Source organism: Hyaena hyaena, unplaced genomic scaffold, assembly GCF_003009895.1.
Source record: "Hyaena hyaena isolate Hyena2069 unplaced genomic scaffold, ASM300989v1 scaffold_378, whole genome shotgun sequence".
NCBI lineage: Eukaryota > Metazoa > Chordata > Mammalia > Carnivora > Hyaenidae > Hyaena > Hyaena hyaena.
In genome coordinates, this window is record NW_024081009.1 from 379134 (window position 1) to 403593 (window position 24460).

General features: G+C 36.8%; 1 protein-coding gene and 1 pseudogene across 1 annotated transcript in view; one reads left to right on the forward strand and one right to left on the reverse strand.

The window, feature by feature from the left end:
• Window positions 1-24460, reverse strand: part of LOC120244243 — a 199136-nt gene that overhangs the window by 31289 nt on the left and 143387 nt on the right. The window contains exons 51-54 of the mRNA XM_039250636.1: window positions 20283-20336; window positions 12801-12905; window positions 11430-11483; window positions 10953-11057 (exon numbers count right to left, since the gene is read on the reverse strand). Of these exons, the coding sequence (XP_039106567.1) occupies window positions 10953-11057; window positions 11430-11483; window positions 12801-12905; window positions 20283-20336 (318 nt within the window). The remainder of the gene's footprint in view (window positions 1-10952; window positions 11058-11429; window positions 11484-12800; window positions 12906-20282; window positions 20337-24460) is intronic.
• On the forward strand, window positions 5597-6186 carry LOC120244268 (annotated as a pseudogene).

The window sequence follows — 24460 nt, forward strand, 5'->3', positions numbered from 1 at the left end:
TTAGTTCTAGCTGGGGTGCTGACTTTGAACTAGGTGCCCCCCGGTGCCAGAGGGTGCCAGGAAAAATTGCTCTGCTTCGCTCCTGGCACCATCCCCAGTGGTCGCTGTGGGCATGAGGCTGCGTTCCCCAGGCTTGACCCCTGGCAGCGCTGCAGTGGTGGATCACAGGCTGTGCCGCAGCTTGACCCAGGCGCATCTGAGGCTGTGCCACTCTCCTCCCCACCCTCTAAGCAGGGAGGCAGCAACCTGCTGGACTGTGTTTCGGGTGGTATCAATAAAGCGCGTGGACTGGGACCCGGAAATGAGGTGGAAAGTGGGGCATGGAACACAGCCCACCTTGGCTACACCAACAGCACAGGGTGATCGGATGCAAAGGAGTGATTTGCAATGGTTCGAGAAGGGACTGGGGCAACACCATTTTTCTCCCCATAACCACCAAGGCGGGGCCTCAGGGAAAGACCTGCCTACACCAAACCATGCTGATCCCCACTAGAGAGCTGCTTTATTTTATTTATTTATTTTTTTTACCTAGGCCCGGGGCAAGACCAACATGGATGCGCTGCCATGATTAATTCTAGATAATTCTTTCTATTCAGATATATTCCCCCTCTTCTCATTCGCAACCCTCCACTCTGCTGGTCGGGGCACTCTGGTCACTGGTTTGCTTAAACAGTAACATTTAATCCATTCTCTAGATGTACATTCTACACCTCCACCACTACCTTTTTCTCTCTCTCTCTCGGGAGTAATCAGACTATATAGTTTCTCTCAGTAACATCTTCGTTTCTTTCTCCTTGCCTCTAAACATATTCTATGATTTCTCCCTCTGAATCAAGCTGAATCAATCTTAGTCTCTCTGGCTGGTCATTTCATTTCCAATTTCGCTTCCTCTCTGCCCTGTCATTTCTCTTTGTAAATGCTCTTCCATCAGCACTGCATACACCTGGCTCTTTATTTGTAGCTGGGAATTCTGGTTTTATGCATTTAGACTGTCCTTTGTCTTTTGGGTTTTTTCTTCTTTTTAAATTTTTTATTAATTTTTATTTTTAATTGTCTTCCCTCTTTCCTCTTTTTTTTTCTTTTTTGTTTTGTTTTATTTATTTATTTATTTTTTTTGGTCCCTTCCTTTTTTTCTTTTTCTTTTTCCCTTTCGGTTTACATGTTTGTTGGATTTGTCTGTGCATTTGTTTACCTTTGTTCCCTGTGTGGTTGTCTGTCGGGTTTTTTTTCCAGGGCTACCTCAAGTAACAAGCCAAAGTACACATGGTGGAGAGTCCAAAATATAACTACAAGTAGGGAAGTTAAATAACCAAAGTCTCAACAAGAGAAACTAAGAGACACCATTCAAAGAACACTTCCTGAAAGGACAGGCCCTGGACAGTCAAAGAGCCTTCTTTAATACAGCAGTACTTGCAGGTACAGAGTGCGTAACAAGCTTTTAAAATTAACAAGATATAGAAAGCTAACCAAAATGATGAAACGGAAGAACTCTCCTCCAAAGAAATTCCAGGAAGAAATGTCAGCTAAAGAACTGCTCAAAACAGATATAAGCAACATAACTGAACAAGAATTTAGAACAATAGTCACAAAATTAATCGCTGGGCTTGAAAAAGGCATGGAGGACATTAGAGAAACTACTGCTACAAAGACTACAGAGCTTAAAAATAGTTGTGATGAATTAAAAAATGCCATACATGAGATACATAATAAAATGGAGGTGTCTAATGCACAGATTGAAGAGGCAGAAAGGAGAATAAATGATCTAGAAGACACAATTATAGAAAAAGAGGAAGCTGAGAAAAAGAGAGATAAACTGATCCAGGAACATGAAAGGAGAGTTCGAGAGCTCAGCAATACATTCAAATGGAACAATATCCGTATCATAGGAATTCCAGAAGAGGAAGAGAGAGGGAAAGGTGCCGAAGGAGTCCTGGAACAAATTATAGCAGAGAACTTCCCCAATCTGGGGAAGGAAACAGAGTTTGAAATCCAAGAGGCACAGAGAACCCCCCTCAGACATAACTTGAATCGATTTTCTGCATGACATATCATAGTGAAACTGACAAAATATAAGGACAAAGAGAATTTTGAAAGAAGCTAGGGATAAAGGGGCCCTAACATACAAAGGGAAACCTATCAGAGCGGTTACAGACCTATCTACGGAAACTTGGCACGCCAGAAAGGAATGGCAGGAGATCTTCAATGTGATGAACAGAAAAAATATGCAGCCAAGAATCCTCTACCAGCAAGCCTGTCATTCAGAATAGAAGGAGGGATAAAAGTCTTTCCAAATAAACAAAAATTGAAAGAATTCATCACCACTAAAACAGCCCTACAAGAAATCCTGAGGGGGACTCTATGAGGGAAATGTTGAAAGGAATGCAAGATACCAGAGACACCACCACAAGCATATCCCACAAAGGACACGATGACTCTAAACCCATTTTTTTCAATAATAACACTGAATGTATATGGACCAAATGCTCCAATCAAAAGAGATAGTGTAGCAGAATGGATAAAAAAACAAACAAACAAAATCCATCTATTTGCTGTCTATAAGAAATGCACTGTAGACTGGAGGACACCTTGAGATTAAAAGTATGGGGATAGAGAAATATATATCATGGTACGGGAAATCAAAAGAAAGCTGGAGTAGCTATACTTATACCAGACAAACTGGACTTTAAAGTAAAGACAGTAATAAGGGATGAAGAAGGGCATTATATAATAATTACAGGGTCTATCCATCAGGAAGAGCTAACAATTATAAATGTCTACGCACCGAATACGGGAGCCCTTAAATATGTAAAACAATCACAAACAGAAACAATCTTATGGATAAGAATGTGCTAATAGCAAGGACTTTAATATTCCACTTACAGCAATGGATAGATCAACTAGACAGAAAATCACTAAAGAAACAATGAACTTGAATGACACATTGGACCACATGGATTTGACAGATATATTTAGAACTCTACATACTGAGGCCATGGAATTCACTTTCTTCTCAAGTGAGCATGGCATATTCTCCAAGATGTATCACATACTGGGACACAAAGCAGCCCTCAATAAATATAAAAGAACTGAGATCATACCATGCACACTTTCAGATCACTATGCTATGAAACTTGAAATCAAACACAGGAAGAAGTCTGAAAAACCTCCAAAAACATTGAGTTTAAAGAACACCCTACTAAGGAACGAATGGGCCAATCAGGCAATTATAGAAGAAATTAAAAAATATACGGAAACAAATGAAAATGAAAATACAATAATCCAAACTCTATGGGATGCGGCAAAGGCAGTCCTAAGAGGAAAGTACATTGCACTCCAGGCCTATTTCAAGAAATTAGAAAAAGTGCAAGTGCAAAATCTCACAGCTCACCTAAAGGAACCAGAGGGAGAGCAACAGGAGAAGAAGAGAAATAATTAAAATCAGGGCAGAAACGAACAATATAGAAACCAAAAAAACAGTTGAACAGATCAACGAAACCAAGAGTTGGTTTTCTGAAAAAATAAACAACACTGGTAAACCTCTAGCCAGGCTTCCCAAAAAGAAAAGAGAGAGCACTCAAGTAGACAAAATCATGAATGAAAGTGGACTAATTACAAACGAAATCAACATATGGAAATTGGTAGTATTTTTATACACCAATAATGAAGCAACAGAAAGAGAAATCAAGAAACTGATCACATTCACAATTGCACAAAAAACCATAAAATACCTAGGAATAAACCTAACCAAAGATATAGGAGATCTGTATGATGAAAACTATAGAAAACTTATGAAGAACATTGAAGACACAAAGAAATGGAAAAACATTACATACTCATGGGTTGGAAGAATAAATATTGCTAAAATGTCATTACTACCCAAAGCAATCTACACATTTAATGCAAGCCTAATCAAAATTGCACCAGCATTCTTCTCAAAACTAAACAAACAATCCTAAAATTTGTATGGAACCACAAAAGACTTCAAATAGCCAAAGTAATATTGAAGAAGAAAACCAAAATGGGAGGCATCACCATCCCACACTTTAGCCTCTACTACAAAGCCGTAATCATCAAGGCAGTATGGTATGGCACAAAAACAGACACATAGACCAATGGACTAGAATAGAGAACTCAGATTTGGACCCACAAATGTATGGCCAACTAATTTTTGACAAAGTGGGAAAGAGTATCCAATGGAAAAAAGACAGCCTCTTTAACAGATGGTGCTGGGAGAACTGGACAGCAACATGCAGAAGAATGAAACTAGATCATTTTCTCACACCATATACCAAAATAAAATCAAATTGGTAAAGGTTCTGAATGTGAGACAGGAAACCATCAAAACCCTAGAAGAGAAAGCAGGAGACAACCTCCTTGATCTCCACCACAGCAATTTCTTACTTACACATCCCCAAAGGCAAGAGAATCAAGAGCAAACATGGACTACTGGGACCTCATCAAAATAAAAAACTTCTGCACAGCAAAGGAAACAATCAAAAAAATTAACAGGCAACTGACTGAATGGGAAAAGAAAGTCGCAAATGACATTTCAGATAAAGGGCTAGTATCCAAAATCTATAAGGAACTCACCAAACTCCACACCCAAAAAACAAACAATCCAGTGAAGAAAAGGGCAGAAGACATGAACAGACACTTCTCCAAAGAGGACATCCAGATGGCCAACAGACACATGAAATGATGTTCAGCAGCTCTCCTCATCAGGGAAATACAACTCAAAACCACACTGAGATACCACCTCATGCCGGTCAGAGTGGCTAAAATGAGCAAATCAGAGAACTCTAGATGCTGGCGAGGATGTGGAGAAACGGGCACCCTCCTCCACTGTTGTTCGGAATGTAAACTGGTGCAGCCCCTCTGGAAAACAGTGTGGAGGTTCCTCAAAAAATGAACAATAGAACTCCCCTATGACCCAGCAGTAGCACTGCTAGGAATTTACCCAAGGGATACAGGTGTGCTGATGCATAGGGGCACATGTACCCCAATGTCCATAGCAACACTCTCAACAATAGTCAAAACATGGAAAGAGCCTAAGTGTCCATCAACTGATGAATGGATCAAGAAGATGTGGTATATTTATACAATGAATACTACATGGCAATGAGAAAGAATGAAATCTGGCCATGTGTAGCAACATGGATGGACCTTGAGGGTGTTATGCTGAGTGAAATAAATCAGGCAGAAAGACAGATACCATATGTTTGCACATATATGTGGATTAGGGGGAAGCTAACGGAGGACCATGGGGGAGAAGAAGGGGAAAAATAGTGGGGAGAGGGAGAGAGGGAACCCATGAGAGACTCTTGAATGTTGAGAACAAACTGAAGGCTGATGGAGGTGGGAGGGCATGGAAGGGGGTGATGGGCATGGGGGAGGGCATTTGTTGGGTGAGCACTGGGTGTTATATGGAAACCAACTCGACAATAAAATTTTTAAGAAAGAAAAACAAAAAATTTATATACCATTTCCAATAGTATAAAAAATACCTAAAAATAAATCCATTGAATTAAAAGCAAAGCTTTACATAGAAAATTATAAAATAGCCAGCCTAGGACACCAGAACACCAGGAAGGTGAAGATGTTAACTTTGTTAGTCCAAGCCACTGTGTGGGTTATAAGGAAAAGGAAAATGCAAGCCCACTCAATCTGCCCCCACTCTGACACTTTCAGCAAACAACTTATTTTTTTAAAAGTTTTTAGGGTTTATTTATTTTTGAGAGAGAAAGAGAAAGACAGAGCATGGGCTGGGAGGAGCAGAGAGAGAGGGAGACACAGAATCTGAAGCAGGCTCTGGGCTCTGAGCTATCAGCACAGAGCTGGATGCCAGGCTCGAACCCACAAACTGTGAGACTGTGACCCAAGCTGACATCGAATGCTTAACCAACTGAGCCACCTGGGCACCCCAACAACTTCTTAAAAATAAGTTTGAACACATAGATGTGAAAGTTTGTGTTCAAACGAGGGATTGTAATAGGTTTTCTTATATTCTAGAATATACTAAAACAAAAGTGATTCTGATGGAGAAGTTCACAATGGAGTCAGAGTGTTCATCGAAAAGAAGCACAGCTAACACTTTTAGGAACAGAACTGATCTAAGTTGAAGAGTTTGTGTTCAATAATCCCAACAAGAAAGAAATTTGTAGCTGTGGAGAAAACTTTAATATTTGAAACCTCAGGACTAGTCTTGTTGTAAGCTCCTGGAGGCCGGTGGAAGTCTTCAGGCTTACTGAAAAAATCATGGGACTGTTATATGCTTAAGGTTTATAATGTATAGCTGCCTTATGAAGAAAATACAGTGATGCATTTTGAAAATGAAGCCATTACGTTAGAGTCAAGAAATGTTATTTGTATTCTTTTTAGGGGACAGTAAATGAGAAGCCATCACTTTTTGGGGGTCATTTTTCTATTTTTCCTTTCCTTTTAAAAAATTAATGTATAATTAGCATACAGTATTTATTAGTTTTAGATGTACAATATATAATTAAACAATTCTAGACATTTCTTAGTGCTCAAGATAATTGTACTCCAAATCCCCTTCACCTATTTCACTCACCTGCTCCACTCATTTTTTCTATTCTTTAAGGGAAAAAATCCTACTCTGTACTTAACTCTCTTGCATCTTTTCTGTTAGAACTAATTCCATTGAAGTTGTCTTTTTTTTTTTTTTTAATGTTTTATTTATTTCTAGGAGACAGAGAGAGACAGTGTGAGCAGGGGAGGGTCAGAGAGAGAGGGAGTCACAGACTGAAACAAGCTCCAGGCTCTGAGCTGGCAGTCAGCACAGAGCCCGATGCGGGGCTCGAACCCACGAACCGCGAGATCATGACCTAAGCGAAAGTCGGACGCTTAACCGACTAAGCCACCCAGGCGCCCCAAGAAGTTGTCTTTCTGAGAGGATCTTGGGAAATGTATTCTTAATAAGTGTGCAGTCATTAGATCTCTGTTGAATGGCCTGAAAATGCAAATCCATTGGCATTTTTTGACCAATTGATGGCTCCTACAATTTAGAGGTAGGATGTCCTGACTTTTAATCATTAAAAAAATTTTTTTACTGCTCACAAGTTTATATTTTTAGGTTTCATAAAGATTCTTGTATATTTATAAATACACAGACAAGACAGTTTTGGAAGTTTACATACATGTCCTAGGACACTTATAATAGGTAGGTAAATTACCTTAAAAAGATTAGTCTTCATAAAAGATCTTCCGAAAGAGCATTAATTTTTTTGAAAAAATTTAGAAAAACTTTTTTTTAACGTTTATTTATCATTGAGAGACAGAGCATGATCATGGGAGGGGCAGAGAGAAGGGAGACACAGAATTTGAAGGAGGCTCGGGGCTCTGAGCTGTCAGCACAGAACCCAATGTGGGGCTTGAACTCACAAACCGTGAGATCATGACTTGAGCTGAAGTCAGATGCTTAAACGATTAAGCCACCCAGGCGCCCCATTAATCTTTTTTTAAAAAAGTTTTTATTTAAATTGCAGATGGCATTAGGGGTGCCTGGTGGTTCAGTTGGTTAAACACCTGACTCGTGATTTTGGCTCAGGTCATGATCTCACAGTTTGTGAGTTCCAGCCCCACATTGGGCTCTGTGCTAACAGTGTAGAGCCTGCTTGGGATTTTGTGTCTCCTTAACTCTTTACCCATCCCCTACTCTCTCTCTCTCTCTCAAAAATAAATAAGTAAACATTAAAAAAATATAAATTCCAAATAGCATTAATCTTTTCTCCCTGTCTTTACTGTGGCTATCTTAAGTTCTCTTAGTCTTTCTTTTTTTTTTTTAATGTTTTTTTTTATTTTTTATTTTTTATTTTTAGGAGAGAGAGAGAGACAGCGTGAGCAGGGGAGGGTCAGGGAGAGAGGGAGTCACAGACTGAAACAGGCTCCAGGCTCTGAGCTGGCAGTCAGCACAGAGCCCTATGCGGGGCTCGAACCCACGAACCACGAGATCATGACCTAAGCAAAAGTCGGACGCTTAAGCGACTAAGCCACCCAGGCGCCCCTTTTTAATTTTTTTTTTAATGGTTTTTTTTTTTAATTTATTTTTAGGAGAGAGAGAGGTAAGTTCTCTTAGTCTTTCAATAGGATTTCAGCTATACCTATTTTTTTATTTTGATGTTTATAATTTATTTAGTAATTCTATAATGATTGCTTAGTACTCACTTGGTTTTTTTAGTTAGACAATTTCCCTTATTTTATTTTATTTAAAAATTTAATTATTTATTTTTAAATTTTATTATTTTTTTTGTAGTTTCAGGTTTTAATTTATATTTAAAAAATTTTTTTAAATTTATTTTGAGAGAGAGTCCATGAGAGGGGGACAGGCAGAGGAGAGGGAGAGAAAGAATCTTAAGTCTGGATCCAGGCTCCATCTCAGGACTGTGAGATCATGGCATGAGCTGAAAATAAGAGTCAGATGTCAGAACCTGACTGAGCCAGCCAGACTCCCCTCAAGTTTTTATTTAAACTCCAGTTAGTTAACAAATAGTGTAATATTACTTTCAAGAGTAGAATTTAGTGATTCATCACTTCCATACAACACCTAGTGCCCATCACAAGTGCCCTCCTTAATCTCCATCACCCATTTAGCCCACTCTCCCAACCTCCCTTCCAGCAACCTTTAGAATCTACTTCATGGTTTGTCGTTCCCTCTTTTTTCAATTTTTTTTTTTTTAGGTTTTATTTATTTTTGACAGAGAGACAGAGCATGAGTGGGGGAGGGGCAGAGAGAGGGGGAGATCCAGAATCTGAAGCAGGTTCTAGGCTATGAGCTGTCAGCAAAGAGCCCAATGAGGCTTGAACTCACAAACTGTGAGATTATGACCTGAGCCGAAATGAGATGCTTAACTGACTGAGCAACCCAGGCGCTCCTGTCTATTTTAATACTACCATGTTATGCTACCTTCTCATTTTGAGATCTAGCTTTATTGAATCCATTAAAGTTGCTCTGTAATATGACTTAATTGTCAAGTACTTCCTTTTGGTTGTTCCTTAGGTTAAACTGACTATGCTACTACAAGACGGGGTTATTTGTTTTTTGCATGCTATCTTCTTTCCATTCCAATCACTTTCCTTCTTATTTTTCTTTTGCTATTTTTCTCTGCTGTGCTAATACTAGAATTGTTGCCATATCCTTTCTTTTCATTTTGCATATACTCCAGCAGTCATGTTCAGATTTTCATTTTATTCTCAGGATTTAATGTAACAACATTTAGTTGCTCTTTTGATAGCATCTCAGACCAGTTAGCTTTCCTCAGTGAGATGCATTTGAAGAAAACTGTTCTACTCACTTCTATTGTAAGATGAGGCTGTGGTGAGATGTTATATAGTCTTTGTTATATGTGAGCCCTGCTCTCATATCTGAGGTTTGGTTGAATGACCCAACAGGGTTCATTGCTCTACTTAAGTAGAATGAACTCCAGTAAAGACATTTAACCAAACCACAGATCTGTGAATGGGATGGTTTTCTTGGGCTTCCCATCAGACCTTCAATTCTGTCCATAGCTAGCTCTGAGGTTTTTATTTTATTAATAAGTGATTCCTATTGTTCATTTCTCCTGTTTTATCAGATTTCTCCCCAGCAGTTGTTTCTACATCTTCTTAGTAAACAAGGAGTGAGAGAGAGAAAAGTTATCTATTCAATTTGCTGCATTCCAGATCTGGGCATTTTACCAGTTTAGTTTCTGAGGGAAGAGAAAGGCTTAGAGGACTGTAGCTCTTCTGTACTACCATTTCTACTCTAAAATCTTTGATTTCCTTGATTGTCCCCTTTAAACATTTCTGGCAGTAGGTTGGCCTCCTTTTACTATGTGATTGGTGCTGAAATTTCCTTTGCTGTTTTTTTTTTTACTTTTTTGTTCTTGTTCACTTTGTTAGGTATTGGAGGAAAGAAAAACTAGACAGATTTTGGTTTCCTCATCATCTCAAACCGGAATCCTCTGGACCGGTTTGGATAGTATTAAAATAAATTGAGGATTTGAAAGAACTTACTCCTAAAACTCTCTGTGCCTGTCATCTTTTGTTAGAGTGATAGATGGTGGTGGACAGTTGATAGATGCAATTATTTGATAGATTTTTTCAACTATTATTACTGGTCTCTTGATTTTTTTTCACTTCTTCTTGGCTCAACATAGGTAATTTATTTCTTTTACCCTGGAAAAAGGTTCATTTTATTAAAATATTTAACAACTTAATCTCATGTTATATATAATATCGTACTGTAATAGTAGTATTATGCTTGATATCTATAGTTATCTCTTTTAAAATTCTTAGTGTGTTTCTATCCTTTTTTGGTCTTTCTGACTTTATCAGAATAGGGAAATATACTGGAAATAACCATCAATTTAAAAAACTTTTTTATTTTTTAAAATTTATTTTTATTAAAAATTTTTTGAATGTTTTTCTTTATTTTTGGAGAGAGAGGGGGTGAGAGAGAGCGTGAGTGAGCTAACAGGGAGGGGCAGAGAGAGTGGGAGAGAGAGGATTCCAAGCAGGTTCCACATTGTCAGCACAGAACCCAATGTGGGCCTTGAACCTATGAACTGTAAGATCATGACTTGAGCTGAAATCGAGTCAGACACTCAACCAACTAAATCATCTAGGTGCCCCAACCATTAGTCAATTTTAATCATTCCTCATCATAGGCTGTTCTCTTATTGTTTAATGTTTCTTTTAAATGTTTCTCATTCTACTTTCCTTTTCTTCTTCATTCTTTGACCTCAGAATGGTCTGTCAGTACTCTCACAAATTTTCATAATTCATAGAATACTCTCTTAAAGAAGAGATAGGATGTTCTTTCACTGAAAACCTGAATTTAGCTACATGTTTTAAAAAAATGCCCTATTGATACTAAATAAATACTATCAGTGGTCTATGGATACTCTCAAACCAAGCTGTCCTAAAGGGAGTACATTTTTATGTACAATGCTCACCATCAACTGGTAGGTTTTGTGAAAAATCTTCAAGTTCTTCGTGTGATAGCTTAATCCCCATATTTCCCAGAAATGGGACCAGTTTATTCATAGCCACCTTTCCTCCTTAAGAGAGACAAATTATCATAAAAAGAACCAAGATGTAGAAAAATTCCTTACTAATTCATGGATATTATGGTTATCACTTTACTTATTAACTTTAAAGTCCAGTAAGAGCTAGTTAATGGTACAAGGAGGGCCAACATTAAAACTAGATCGAGAGTCTCATCCTCTGACTCCATCTTTTGTTCATACCAACATAGTGTAAGTTCTGAAAAGGCTGGGTTATTTCCCAGGGATCAATGGCATATATCACATATCCATTTAATATTGGGAAATACTTATGTGAAAATTTTAATGTAATAAAAATAAATCAGTGTATACAAAATAAGAGAATATCTCAGATTTATCTGCTTTCTCATCATACTTCTCACTCACTTTTAAGAGCCTTCACACCATCCTGCAACCTTTTTTGATACACCTTTCCTTCAGCTGTAAGAAAAGACATGATTCACAGTCAGAGAAAAATAATAAGGGAGATTCACCCAAACAATAAATATTCTACAATCTTCCCTTATTTCCATAATTTCAAAAAATAGATTTATATAATGATTTTTCTGAAGTGTATCTAATTTTCTCTCAAACAGTAACAAAGTTTAGAGAAATATTTTTAATGAGGCAAATTTTTTCACTTTTGCATAAAAGTCAAGAATTGTTGGCTTAACTCTCCACAATAGCTAAAACATGGAAAGAGCCTAAGTGTCCATCAACAGATGAATGGATCAAGAAGATGTGGTTTATCTATACCATGGAATACTACATGGCAATGGGAAACAATGAAATCTGGCCATGTGTAGCAACATGGATGGACCTTGAGGATGTTATGCTGAGCGAAATAAGTCAGGCAGAGAAGGACAAATATCATATGTTTGCACGTACAGGAGGATTAGGAGGAACTTGACGGAGGACCATGGGGGAGAAGAAGGGCGGAAATGGTGGGGGAGAGGGAGAGAGGCAAACCATGAGAGACTCTTGAGTGCTGACAAAAACTGAGGACTGATGGATGTGGGGGGGAGGGGGGATGGGCATGGAGGAGGACACTTGTGGGGATGAGCACTGAGTGTTATGTGGAAACTAATTTGACAATAAACTATTTGTAAAAAAAAAAAAAAAGAATTGTTGGCTTAAAACTTATAAAACATAGATCTCATTTGATTTATTTTTACCTCTGATTTCTTTCTTACATTCTTTATTCTTCCATTTTTACATCTTTCTACTAACTTTCAGGAATATTAATGGAACCCAGGACAATAATACACATATCTTATTGGCAAGATTAAGTGAAATAGCTACCAATTATCATAATAAAAATGAAATGACCCTGATTAAAACTAAACTTTTAGTTTTATTCTAAAATAATTATTTAAGAACTATTCTAAATAATTCTAAACGTTTTCAAAAATGATTAAAGAAAACAAAACAACCTGGTAACAATCTGATAGCATTTTAGAAGAAAATCTTATAGTACAGTAGTGTAAAGCCCCTTGAAGTATACATATATATTTAAAATTTTTTTTTAATGTTTACTTATTTCTGAGAGAGAGAGAGAGACAGTGTGAGCACGGGAGGGTCAGAGAGAGAGGGAGATATAGAATCTGAAACGGGCTCTAGGCTCTGAGCTAGCTGTCAGCACAGAGCCTGAAGTGGGGCTCGAACCCACAAGCCGTGAGATCATGACCTGAGCCAAAGTCTGACACTTAACTGACTGAGCCACCCAGGTGCCCCTACATATATATTTTAAGTCCTTACCATCAACTGGTAGATTTTTTACTAAATTAAAGTATTCCTTATCTGTGACCTCAACGTTCATGTCTTTCAGAGCACTGTCTATGTCACTGACATCAATTTGCTTTCCTAGAAAAGACAGAAATGGTAACAAAAAAGAATTTGAGAAGAACACAAAATTAGTGAGTTATTACAATCAAACACTATTAATTAGCAATATTTTCACTCATGTGCCATTAAGATAATTTCATGCGTATTAAAAATCACATATTCTGTAACAAACAAAAATTAAAATTTATTATCACCCTGACTGTCTTATAAACATATAAATAACAGAACAAACAATAATTTGGGTCTTTTCTTTACAAAATAGAAATTATAAGTAGTTCTCCTGATAGTTTGAAATTATAATTATGTTAGAGCAGTATAATGTTAGGCACATAAATCTAGAAAGGTACAAAAATTATATGCCTTATACGAATTAATAATTAATACTATATAAAAATACACATAATAATGCTAGTTATAAAGTATGTTTCAAAAACAGGGCCTCAGTCTTCCACAGTAATTTTGTTTTATACTATTTTTATGGTAAATAATCTTTTGATTATTATACTTTTATAACTTTAGAAAGGAAAAACAATTTTGGTTTAATTAAGTCTTTTGGTTTAAATAAGTGGAAAGAGAATCTCTGAAAGTTTACTGCCTAGAATCCTAAACTTTTAGTTCGTAAATTAGATATATTGCATATTTAAATGCATATGTCTAGTATGGATTTCTTTTTATTTATTCTGCTTAGGAGTCACTTGGTTCCTTTAGATTTACACTATTTATCTGTTCTGGAAAGTTCTCTTTAAATATTGCCTCTGTCTTCCTCTCTTTCTCTTTTCTTCCTAGGATTCCAAATAGACATATGTTAGATTTTCTTATCTATCTTCTGTGTCTCTTAACCTCTCTTTCATATTCCGCATTTGTCTTTTTGTATTATATACCTTGTAATTTCTTAAGTGCCTTAGTTCTTTCTTTAGCTATTTATAATTACTATTAAATCCTTCAAATGTTTTATTTATTTGTTTGTTTGTTTGTTTGTTTTTAGTGGCTGAATAATAGTCCATTGTGTCTTTTTTTTCCTTCCAAATTTTAATTTAAATTCTGGTTAGTTAACATATAGTGTAATACTGGTTTCAGGAGTAGAATTTAGTGACTCATCACTTCCATATAACACCCAGTCCTCACCCCAACAAGTACCCTTCTTAATACCCATCACCCATTTAGCCCATCCCCAACTCACCTCCTTCCATCAACCCCCAGTTTGTTTCTACCATTAAGAGTCTCTTATGGTTTACTTTTCTCTCTTTCCCCCCTCTTCATGTATGTTCATCTGTTGTGTTTCTTAAATTACACATCTCAGTGAAATCATATGGTATTGTCTTTCCCTGATTGACTTACTTCACTTAGCATAATGCACACTCTAGCTCCATCCAGATTGTTGCAAAGGGCAAGATTTCATTCTTTTTGATGGCTAAGTATATGTGTGTGTGTACACACACACACACACAAACACACACACAACATCGTCTTTATCCATTCATCAGTTGATGGACACTTGGGCTTTTTACATAGTTTGGCTATAGTGGATAAGTGAAATTAAGAGCTGGTTCTTTGAAAGAATTAATAAAATTGATAACTCCCTAACTAGACTTATCAGTAAGAGAATAAATAATATCATGAGTGAAAGAGGAGAGATTACAATCAACACCACAGAAGTACAAACAATATTAAACAATTATAAAATAATATTATGAAAAATTATATGCCAACAAACTGGAAAATCTGGAAGAAAGACAAATGTTTTAAATTTTTACTATTTTCATTTCTCAAAAGTCTTTTTTGTTCTTCATCAAATCATCTTGCTCTTCACTCATGTGTTCAAGCTTCTCTTTTAATTGTTAAACCATATTAAGCAAGCTTATTTAATAATTTTTGGTCTGATAATTCCAAAATCTAAAATCTTTGCTGATGTGCTAAATGTTCTTCATGATGGGTGTCTTACTCATGGTGGCTTGTTTCTTTGTATGTTTAATAATTTTAAACTATAAACTGCTCTTTATGTGAAATTCTTTGTTCTGAGAATGGGTATCCTTCAAGACAAGAGTCATATTGACATTCTGGATTATCAGTGCATGGGGTTAGGTGACACTTCGGGAGCATTAACACAGTGCATCAAGACTGTGCACTATAAGATCCACTGCTTTTTATAGCTTATCCCTTAATTCAGTAGCCTTGGCTATATCCTCCTTGCTTCAGAGAAATCGGAGTCTCTGAAGTTAGTCAAAACATATTCAGATCTCATATTAAGATCATATTTAAATCTGATGACACTGTATATATACAATTATACTCTCCACCGCTAACTGAAAATATCCAATATTGTTTTGACTAGTTGGTTACTAATTATGGACTACTGCTACTTTCTCTCCATATTACTATCTACTGGTGTAATGCTCTCAATCCAGTGACTCTATTCGCTTTACCCCATGGAGAAGAAGTAGAATTCTTATATAGAAATTAGAAATTATAATTTCTATAATTCAAGAAGCGTCCATCTCCTAAACAGATCATTTGGACACTTCAGCACCACACTATTATTTAATATTATTTGTTCATAGGTCTTGTCTTAAAAGTTTTGAAAGGGACCATAGTAGGCTAAATATGCAATAATTAGTTGGTTCAGTTCTCTTGAAAGATCCAAGTCCTTAACACACACACAAGATGGTTCAAGTGACTGAACATTGGCCCTTTCTAGAGATTTTAAATTGGTAAAATTAAATGATAGGTGATATGCTTTTATAGTAATTATTACTTGGTTCTTTGATACTGCCTAAAGAAATCGCTATCATAAAGGTAGAAGCTCACAGTAAAACAGATGTTATAAAGAGTAGAGAAAATGCCTTAGCAGATCATCTTACTAAATAGATTGTGCAGAAAAGAGTTAACATAGCAGGCCTAAGTCTGGAATCTTCAGAAGAGTCTGCTTGCCAGGTTGGTATTTGGCTGGCATCTGGGAACTGATAAGCCTAGGTCAATGTGCCTAGTCTTGTGCAACAATGCAATTTATGGTGAATATTTGTTTTTCTTCTGGGAGTCTGGTATATTGATAGACAGAGAGTGCCTATGTGAGAAGCCCCCAATAAAAAACCTTAGGCACTGAGTCCCTAATGGGCTTCCCTGGGCACACATGTGAAATGACATTTTTGCTACTGGAGGGAAATATGTTATGTTATGTGACCCCTCATAAGAAGGAGAGCATAGGAAGCCTTCACATCGATTTTTCTAGAAGCTGCCTATATATTTTTCTCTTAGTGATCCAGCTATATCCTTGGTATTTACTCTTTGCATTTTATGGTTCTATGGGTTTTGACAAATGCAATATGTCATGTATTTACCATTACAGTAACATACAGAACATTTTCACTGAAGTTAAAATAAAATTCTCTTGTGGCTCTCATATTCATCTCTCCTCCCTATGCCACCCCCTGTAAACTCCTGGCAATCACTGATATTTTTACTGTCTCTATAGTTTTGCCTTTTCCAGAATATCATATATTGGACTCATACAATATGTGTGTAGCCTTTTCAGACTGGCTTCTTCCACTAGGCAATACGCATTTAAGTTTCCTCCAAGTCTTTCTATAGATTGATAGCTCATTTCCTTTTATAATTGAATAATATTTCAATATGTGGAGGGACCACTATTCGTTTATCCATTCTTCTATTGAAGGATATCTTCTTTGCTTACAAGTTTCAGCAATTATGAACAAAGCTACTACAAGTATCTGTGTGCAGGTTTTTGTGTAGACATGTGTTCACCTCATTTGGGTAAATAGCTAATTTGTGACTGTTGGATCTCATTGTAAGATTAAGTTTAGCTTTGTAAGAAACTTCAAAACTGTCTTCCAAAGTGACTATACCATTTTGTATTCCCACCAACCATGAATAAGAGTTCTATTTGCTAGCCATTCTAATAGGTATGCAGCATTCTCTCATTGTTTTAATTTGCAATTTCCTAATGACAAATGATGTTGACCATCTTTTCATATCCTTATTTGCCATGTGTATATCTTCTTTGGTGAGGTAAATATTCAGATCTTTTGTTCACTCTTTTAAATGTTTATTTTTGAGAGAAAGAGATAGAGAGGGGGATGGGCAGAGAGAGATGGGGCAGAGGATATGAAGCAGGCTTTGCGCTGACAGCAGAGAGCCCAATGTGGGGCTTGAACTTATGAACCGTGAGATCATGACCTGAGCCGAAGTCAGATGCTTAGCCAACTGAGCCACCCAGGTACCCATGTTCAGTTTTTAATTAGGGTTGTTTTCTTATTGTTTAGCTTTAAAAATTCTTTGAATATTTTGGATATAAGTCCCTTATCAGATATGTGTTTTGCAAATATTTCTTTCCAGTCTGTGGCTCATCTTTTCATTTTTTAAAACTAAAGTTCTTCTTCTTTTTTTTTTTTTTTTTTAAAGTTTGTGTATTTATTTTAAGAAAGAGTGTGCTCACCCATGCAGGTAGGGGATGGGTAGAGAGAAAGAGGGAGAGAATTCCAAGCAGACTCTGTGCTGTCAGTGCATAGCCTGACACGGGTCTCCATCTCATGAATTGTGAGATCATGACCTGAGCCAAAACCAACAGTTGGATGCCACCCAGGCATCCCTAAACTAAAGTTCTCTTTGAATGACCTCTAATAGATAAGAAAAACACATGTAGGATCAGATTCAAAGATTCCATTATAGAGACACAAAATTTGAGTTCAATTTTGTAAAGAAATACTTGGAATGGTCCGGTTATAATATCCATGAGGATAAGATATGGCAAAGCCAGGATTGTTACCTACTTGAATCAGATACATTTCAAATTAATTACTTGTGAAAATTCCACATAAAGCAACATCATAATTTTGCCAATATTTGTGCAATTCCCTCAGTTGCTCAATCAGGTGCCCCAAACTTGCCACATTTAAAACTTATTAAGATATTTTGTACTATATTAGAGGATATCACCAATCCATGCCTCCTCTGAAATAAAAATAATTCTGGAAAATCTGTAACTATACCTTAAGGGACCATTGGGCATATCCAAATGGATTTTATATAGTTGCCTCTGAGTTATGGATATGTACTAATAATATTATGTTTATTTATTTATTTATTTTTAATATTTTTATTTATTTCTAGGAGAGAGAGAGACAGCGTGAACAGGGGAGGGTCAGAGAGAGAGGGAAATACAGACTCTGAAACAGGCTCCAGGCTCTGAGCTGGCAGTCAGCACAGAACCCGACGCGGAGCTTGAACCCGCGAACCTCGAGATCATGACCTAAGCGAAAGTTGGACGCTTAACCGACTAAGCCACCCAGGCGCCCCAATATTATGTTTATTTTCTGGATGGATTGAAACACTTTCTTGTCAAAAATCCATAGCACACATACTGGCTAGTAAACTTTTAGATATCCTGCTACCTACCTAGAACATCCCATCTTATCTATTCAATTACAAGGCAATATGTTTTCTTTTGGTAATTATTCATGATTATACAAGAAATTTTGTTTATTATTCAGAAACTTCACTGTCTTTTGAACACAAAAACTTCTGGGAAAATTTAAGAGACATTATCAGAATTGGAAAATTACGTTAGAGACCTCATATTGAGAGAGAGTCCAGAGAGAGTCCAAGAAGCAGGTGGTTCATGTTAGTCACCTGCTGACCCCAAATTCAAGATCTTCAGAACAAGTAGAAAACTGCATGAAGTAGAGTTTCATGCAAGATCATGAGAATAAGAAAACAGTTTGTCAGTGCTTTGTATATTTTTCAAATATTTTTATTTTTATTTTTGTCATATTTATTCTTTTTATTAATTATATACTTCTGATTTAGCCTATGATGATCTTCATGATCTCCCTTATTATAACCATTAACTTATTAAGGTTTAGGTTTTACTAGAGACAATCAGTTTGTTAGAGTTAGGACAATCTTAACTCTGTTACTCAGCCTTTTACTAGCAAACCAATTTAAAGAATTGATGTGGGGCTGACTGACAATTTCTGTGTATGAATTGTGCATGACTTTCCAATAGTCTTGATGGATCTTGTCTTCTTATAAAGAGTCTATGGGAATAGAAACTTTTATGGGGAAATAAATAATACCTAGTGGAACAGATTTCTAAGTATAATGTATTCCATCTACAATAATAAAAAACTTGTGGCTGAGTGAGTATATACTACAGTTAATGCCCTATTATTCAGTACAATAAGCCAGTTAAAATCCCTAGATAAATGACAGGATTTCCTTAAATTTTCTTTGACAAGAGGGGGATTTGCACCATTGTTAATAGTGGATATTGTACTTGGATTCATACTATAGATCCAATTTATCTAAGAAAAGCCAACTTGGAGGGAAATAGTGGGGTAGAGGGAGGGAGGCAAACCATGCGAGACTCTTGAATGCCGAGAACAAACTGAGGACTGATGGGTTTGGGGGGAGGGAAAGGGGGCGATGGGCATGGAGGAGGGCACTTGTGGGGATGAGCACTGGGTGTTATATGGAAACCAACTTGATAATAAACTATTAAAAAAAAAAAAAAGAAAGCCAACTTGGTTATGTAAGGTGGACCTAAGGCATTATTGGGAGTAGTTTTCTTTCAGCCCTAAGAAATACCAGACCATGATTCTAGACTGCTTTCCATTTCCTTCTTCTAATACCTTCAGCTGGTTTTGTCTGTCTCACAGCTGTTTGAGGTCTGCTTTTCAGAGTCTTAAATGCTTCTATGTAGCCACTGTATGTACAAATAATTAAACAAATAATTCACAGACAAAACCAGGATGAAACTATCTTGACATTCAGATGTCAGCTCATCTCAAGGAAAATCAACAATAGTGAAGGTCTGGACAGTCCCTGATGATCTCTTCTGTGGCTTCAGTTGAGTGAGGATCAAAAGGTGGAATTAGGAATAAAAACATTCTCACATTATGAAGAAAAGTCTGTTGCCATGGCTATAAGAGAACATTATCAAAAGAATACAAATTATGAAAAACAAAACAAAATGTATTTGTACAGTACCGCCTTCTATTGCTAGATGAAAAACAAAGACCTAAGGTCACTTACTGCATTGCATGGAGTGAATGTCAGACTTAAAAATATCATATTGTCCCTTATTTATAATACAAGGCAAGTCTTCATAATGTTGGAGGAAAATAATACATACAATAATATATAGTTAATATAACTGCTTAGAAAATTATGTTGATGACCTTTTCAAACAATTACATCTACATGTTATAACCTAAATTTTGAAATTCTTGTCTTATGTAAAGATCTAGTACCATTGTTGCAAAAGCACAGATTATTAAAAAAAAAAGGTTATCAATTATTTAATTAATGAAAGGTTAAAATAACAAAGGGATGGTAGAAAATATTTAAACAGTGTAAAGAATTAAGTAACTTTTCACTTACCTAAAACAGAACTCAATTCTTCCATCAACGTATTTAGTTGGACCTTCCCTTTATCTGTAAATCAAGACAAAATTTAGACACTGAGAAATCCAAACAAAAAAAAGAGCAAAGAGCATAAAATACTTAAATTATGAACAGAGTAGAGCCTAGAGGAAAGCCATTCACTATATCTTATCCTTTTACAATTTATAATTCTTGGGGCATCTGTGTGGCTCAGTCAGTTAAGTGTCCGACTTCAGCTCAGGTCATGATCTCACAGTTTGTGGGTTCGAGACCCGCATCGGGCTCTGTGCTGACAGCTCAGAGCCTGGAGCCTGCTTCGGATTCCGTGTCCCCTCTCTCTGCCCCTCCCCCCCTCGCTCTCTGTCTCTGTCTCTCAAAATAAAATAAAGACATTAAAATTTTTTAAAAATTTATAATTCTTGGAATTTAATAGATAGCTCCATTATCTGCAAGGGACACTAAGATTGTTTGAAATCATACAGTCTATTTAAATGTTCTCTCAAGTCTTTTGGATTCATTCTGTTTCTAACTCCATGTTTTTCTAGGAATGGCTGATAACACATGATTAGTATATATGTAAAACCATTGTTTGCAGAATTATGTTACTTTCTATCACTGGAGAAAGGCAAAGAATTTCAGGGAAATGAGCAATGAAGAACACAGTATCTCACATTTCATGATGTCGAGCCCTGCAACAGGCTCTGTGGTGACAGTGCAGAGCCTGCTTGGGATTCGCTCTCTCCTCTCTCTCTCTCCCTCTCGCTTCTCTCTCTCTCTGCCCCTACCCAGCTAAATGCACATGCATGCTCTCTCTCTCTCAAAATAAATTTAAAAAACTTAAAGAGAGAAACTGAAAATGGGAGTGTAGATGACAAATGGGTGTATTTGCTCAAGGAAATCTCCAGAGAGCATTGCTACATTAAATTAAAACACTGTTGGCCCATTTTTTTTTCCACGGAAATAAAACATTTAAGGTATATATATGTCATTTTTATTATTCCTTACGTTAACTAGATTTTTATATTATCTGATCTTGCCCCTGCCATGATACATAAAAAGATGTCACCATCCTAAACTGAAATGCATGAAATAAGTATAGGTTTGAGATAAAAGACTTGAAATCTTTTTTTTTTTTTTTTTGATGGAGAAAGGGAAACACTTTTATTTTTTTATTTTTATTTTATTTTGTTTTTTTAAAATTCTTTTTCTTAAATGGTTGATTGTCAAGTTGGTTTCCATATAACACCCAGTGCTGATCCCAACAAGTACCCTCCCCGATGCCCATCACCCCTCTTCCCCTCTCCTCCACCCCCATCAGCCCTCAGTTTGTTCTCAGCATTCAAGAGTCTCTCATGGTTTGCCTCCCTCCCTCTCCCCCACTATTTTTCCCATAATCACCCCCATGGTCCTCTGTTAAGTTCCTCCTAGTCCACCTATATGTGCAAACATATGGTATCTGTCCTTCTCTGCTTGACTTATTTCACTCAGCATAACACCCTCAAATTCCATCCATGTTTCTACAAATGGCCAGATTTCATTCTTTCTCATTGCCATGTAGTAGTCCATTGTATAGATGAACCACATCTTCTTGATCTATTCATCAGTTGATGGACACTTAGGCTCTTTCCATGTTTTGGTTATTATTGAGAGTGCTGCTATGAACATTTGGGGTACATGTGCCCCGATGCATCAGCACTCCTGTATCTCTTGGGTAAACTCCTAGCGGTACCACTGCTGGGTCATAGGGGAGTTCTACTGTTATTTTTTTGAGGAACCTCCACACTGTTTTCCAGAGAGGCTGCACCAGTTTACATTCCGAACAACAGTGGAGGAGGGTGCCCATTTCTCCACATCCTCGCCAGCATCTAGAGTCTCCTGATTTGCTCATTTTAGACACTCTGACTGGCATGAGGTGGTATCTCAGTGTTGTTTTGAGTTGTATTTCCCTGATGAGGTGGGATGCTGAGCATTGTTTCATGTGTCTGTTGGCCATCTGGATGTCCTCTTTGGAGAAGTGTCTGTTCATGTCTTCTGCCCTTTTCTTCACTGGATTGTTTGTTTTTGGGTGTGGAGTTTGGTGAGTTCCTTATAGATTTTGGATACTAGCCCTTTATCTTATATGTCATTTGTGACTATCTTTTCCCATTCCGTCGGTTGCCTATTAGTTTTATGGATTGTTTCCTTTGCTGTGCAGAAGCTTTTTATCTTGATGAGGTCCCAATAGTTCATGTTTGCTCTTGATTCCCTTGCCTTTGGGGATATGTCAAATAAGAAATTGCTGCGGTTGAGGTCAAGGAGGTTGTTTCCTGCTGTCTTCTCTAGGATTTTGATGGTTTCATGTCTCACATTCAGGTCCTTATCCAATTTGACCTTATTTTGGTGTGTGGTGTGCGTAAATGATGTAGTTTCATTTTTCTGCATGTTGCTGTCCAGTTCTCCCAGCACCATCTGTTAAAGAGGCTGTCTTTTTTCCATTGGATACTCTTTCCCACTTTGTCAAAGATTAGTTAGCCATACATTTGTGGGTCCAATTCTGAGTTCTCTATTCTAGTCCATTGGTCTATGTGTCTGTTTTTGTGCCAACATCATACTCTCTTGATGATTACAGCTTTGTAGTAGAGGCCAAAGTCTGGGATGGTGATGCCTCCCATTTTGATTTTCTTCTTTAATATTATTTTGGCTATTCGGGGTGAAAGACTTGAAATCTTAAACACATATGATTAAGTGGACTGATACAGGAAGAGTGTGGAAAGGACAAGAGACTGAATAGAACTGTTATATTACTATCATTTAAGCCAGTGATTTTCAAAATGTTTTATTGTAAACCATACTAAGAAACTGAGCATGCATGTGTGCGTGTGCATGCGTGCGCAGGCACACACACACACAATCATCAAGACTCATGAAACAATATCTAGCTTTACAATTTTATTTTATTTTATTAAAAAAAACTCAACCCACTAGTTTTAAGGGAGTAAGAGAAGGCTATAAGAAAATGAGTTTTGTGAATAAAACAAGGGTGCCCATTCTCACCACCCCTATTCCATACGATACTGGAAGTCTATGCTAGAGCAATCAGGTAAGGGGAGAAAAAGGCAACCAAAGAGGAAAGGAAGAACCATAATTGTCTTTGTTTGCAGATGATAGGATCTTATATATAGAAAGTCCTAAAGACTCCACCAAAAAACTGTTAGAACTAATCAATGAATTCAGTAAAGTTGCAGGGTACCAAATCAGCATAATGAAATCAGTTGCATTCTTATACACTAACAATGAAATGTCTGAAAAAGATATAAAGAGTAACATTCACAATAGCATAAAAAAACACCAAAATACTTGGGAATAAATGTGTTTGTCTGTCTGTCTATCTATCTACTTATAAGTAGGCTTCACAACCAGCATGGAGCCCAACGTGGGGCTTGAACTCACATCCCTGAGATCAAGACCTCAGCTGAGTCAAGAGTTCGACACTTAACTGACTAGCCACCCAGGCTCTCCTTTGGAATAAATTTAAATAAGGAGGTGAAAGATCTATATAATGAAAACTACAAAACCCTGGTGAAAAGAAATCGAAGAAGACACAAGCAAGCTGAAATATATATCATGTTCATGGGTCAGAAAAATTAATATTGTTAAAATGTCCATACTATGAAAAGTCATTTATAGATTCAATCCAATTCCTATAAAATTTTTGATGGTATTTTTTTCTTAAATAGTTTATTGTCAAGTTGGTTTCCATAAGTATTTTTTCATAGATGTAGAAAAAAATCCTTAAATTTATATGGAACCACAAAGGAGCAGCCAAAACAATACTGAGAGAGAAGAACTAGGCTGGAGGCATTGCCCTTCTTGATTTAAAACTATACTACAAGGCTCCTCAAACAGTATGATGTCCCATGAAAATAGATACATGGGCCAAGAGAACAGAATTGAGAGACTGGGAAAAAAACACTCACATATACAGCCAACTGTCAACAAGGCAGCAAGGAATACTCAATAGGGAAAGGATAGTCTCTTCAATATATGGTACTGGGACAAGTGGATAATCACATGCAAAATAAGGAAATTGTGCCATAATCTTATACCACTCACAAAAATGAACTTGAAATGGATTAAAGACTTATATGTAGACCTGAAAACTGTATAACTTCCAGAAGAAAACATAGGGGAATAAA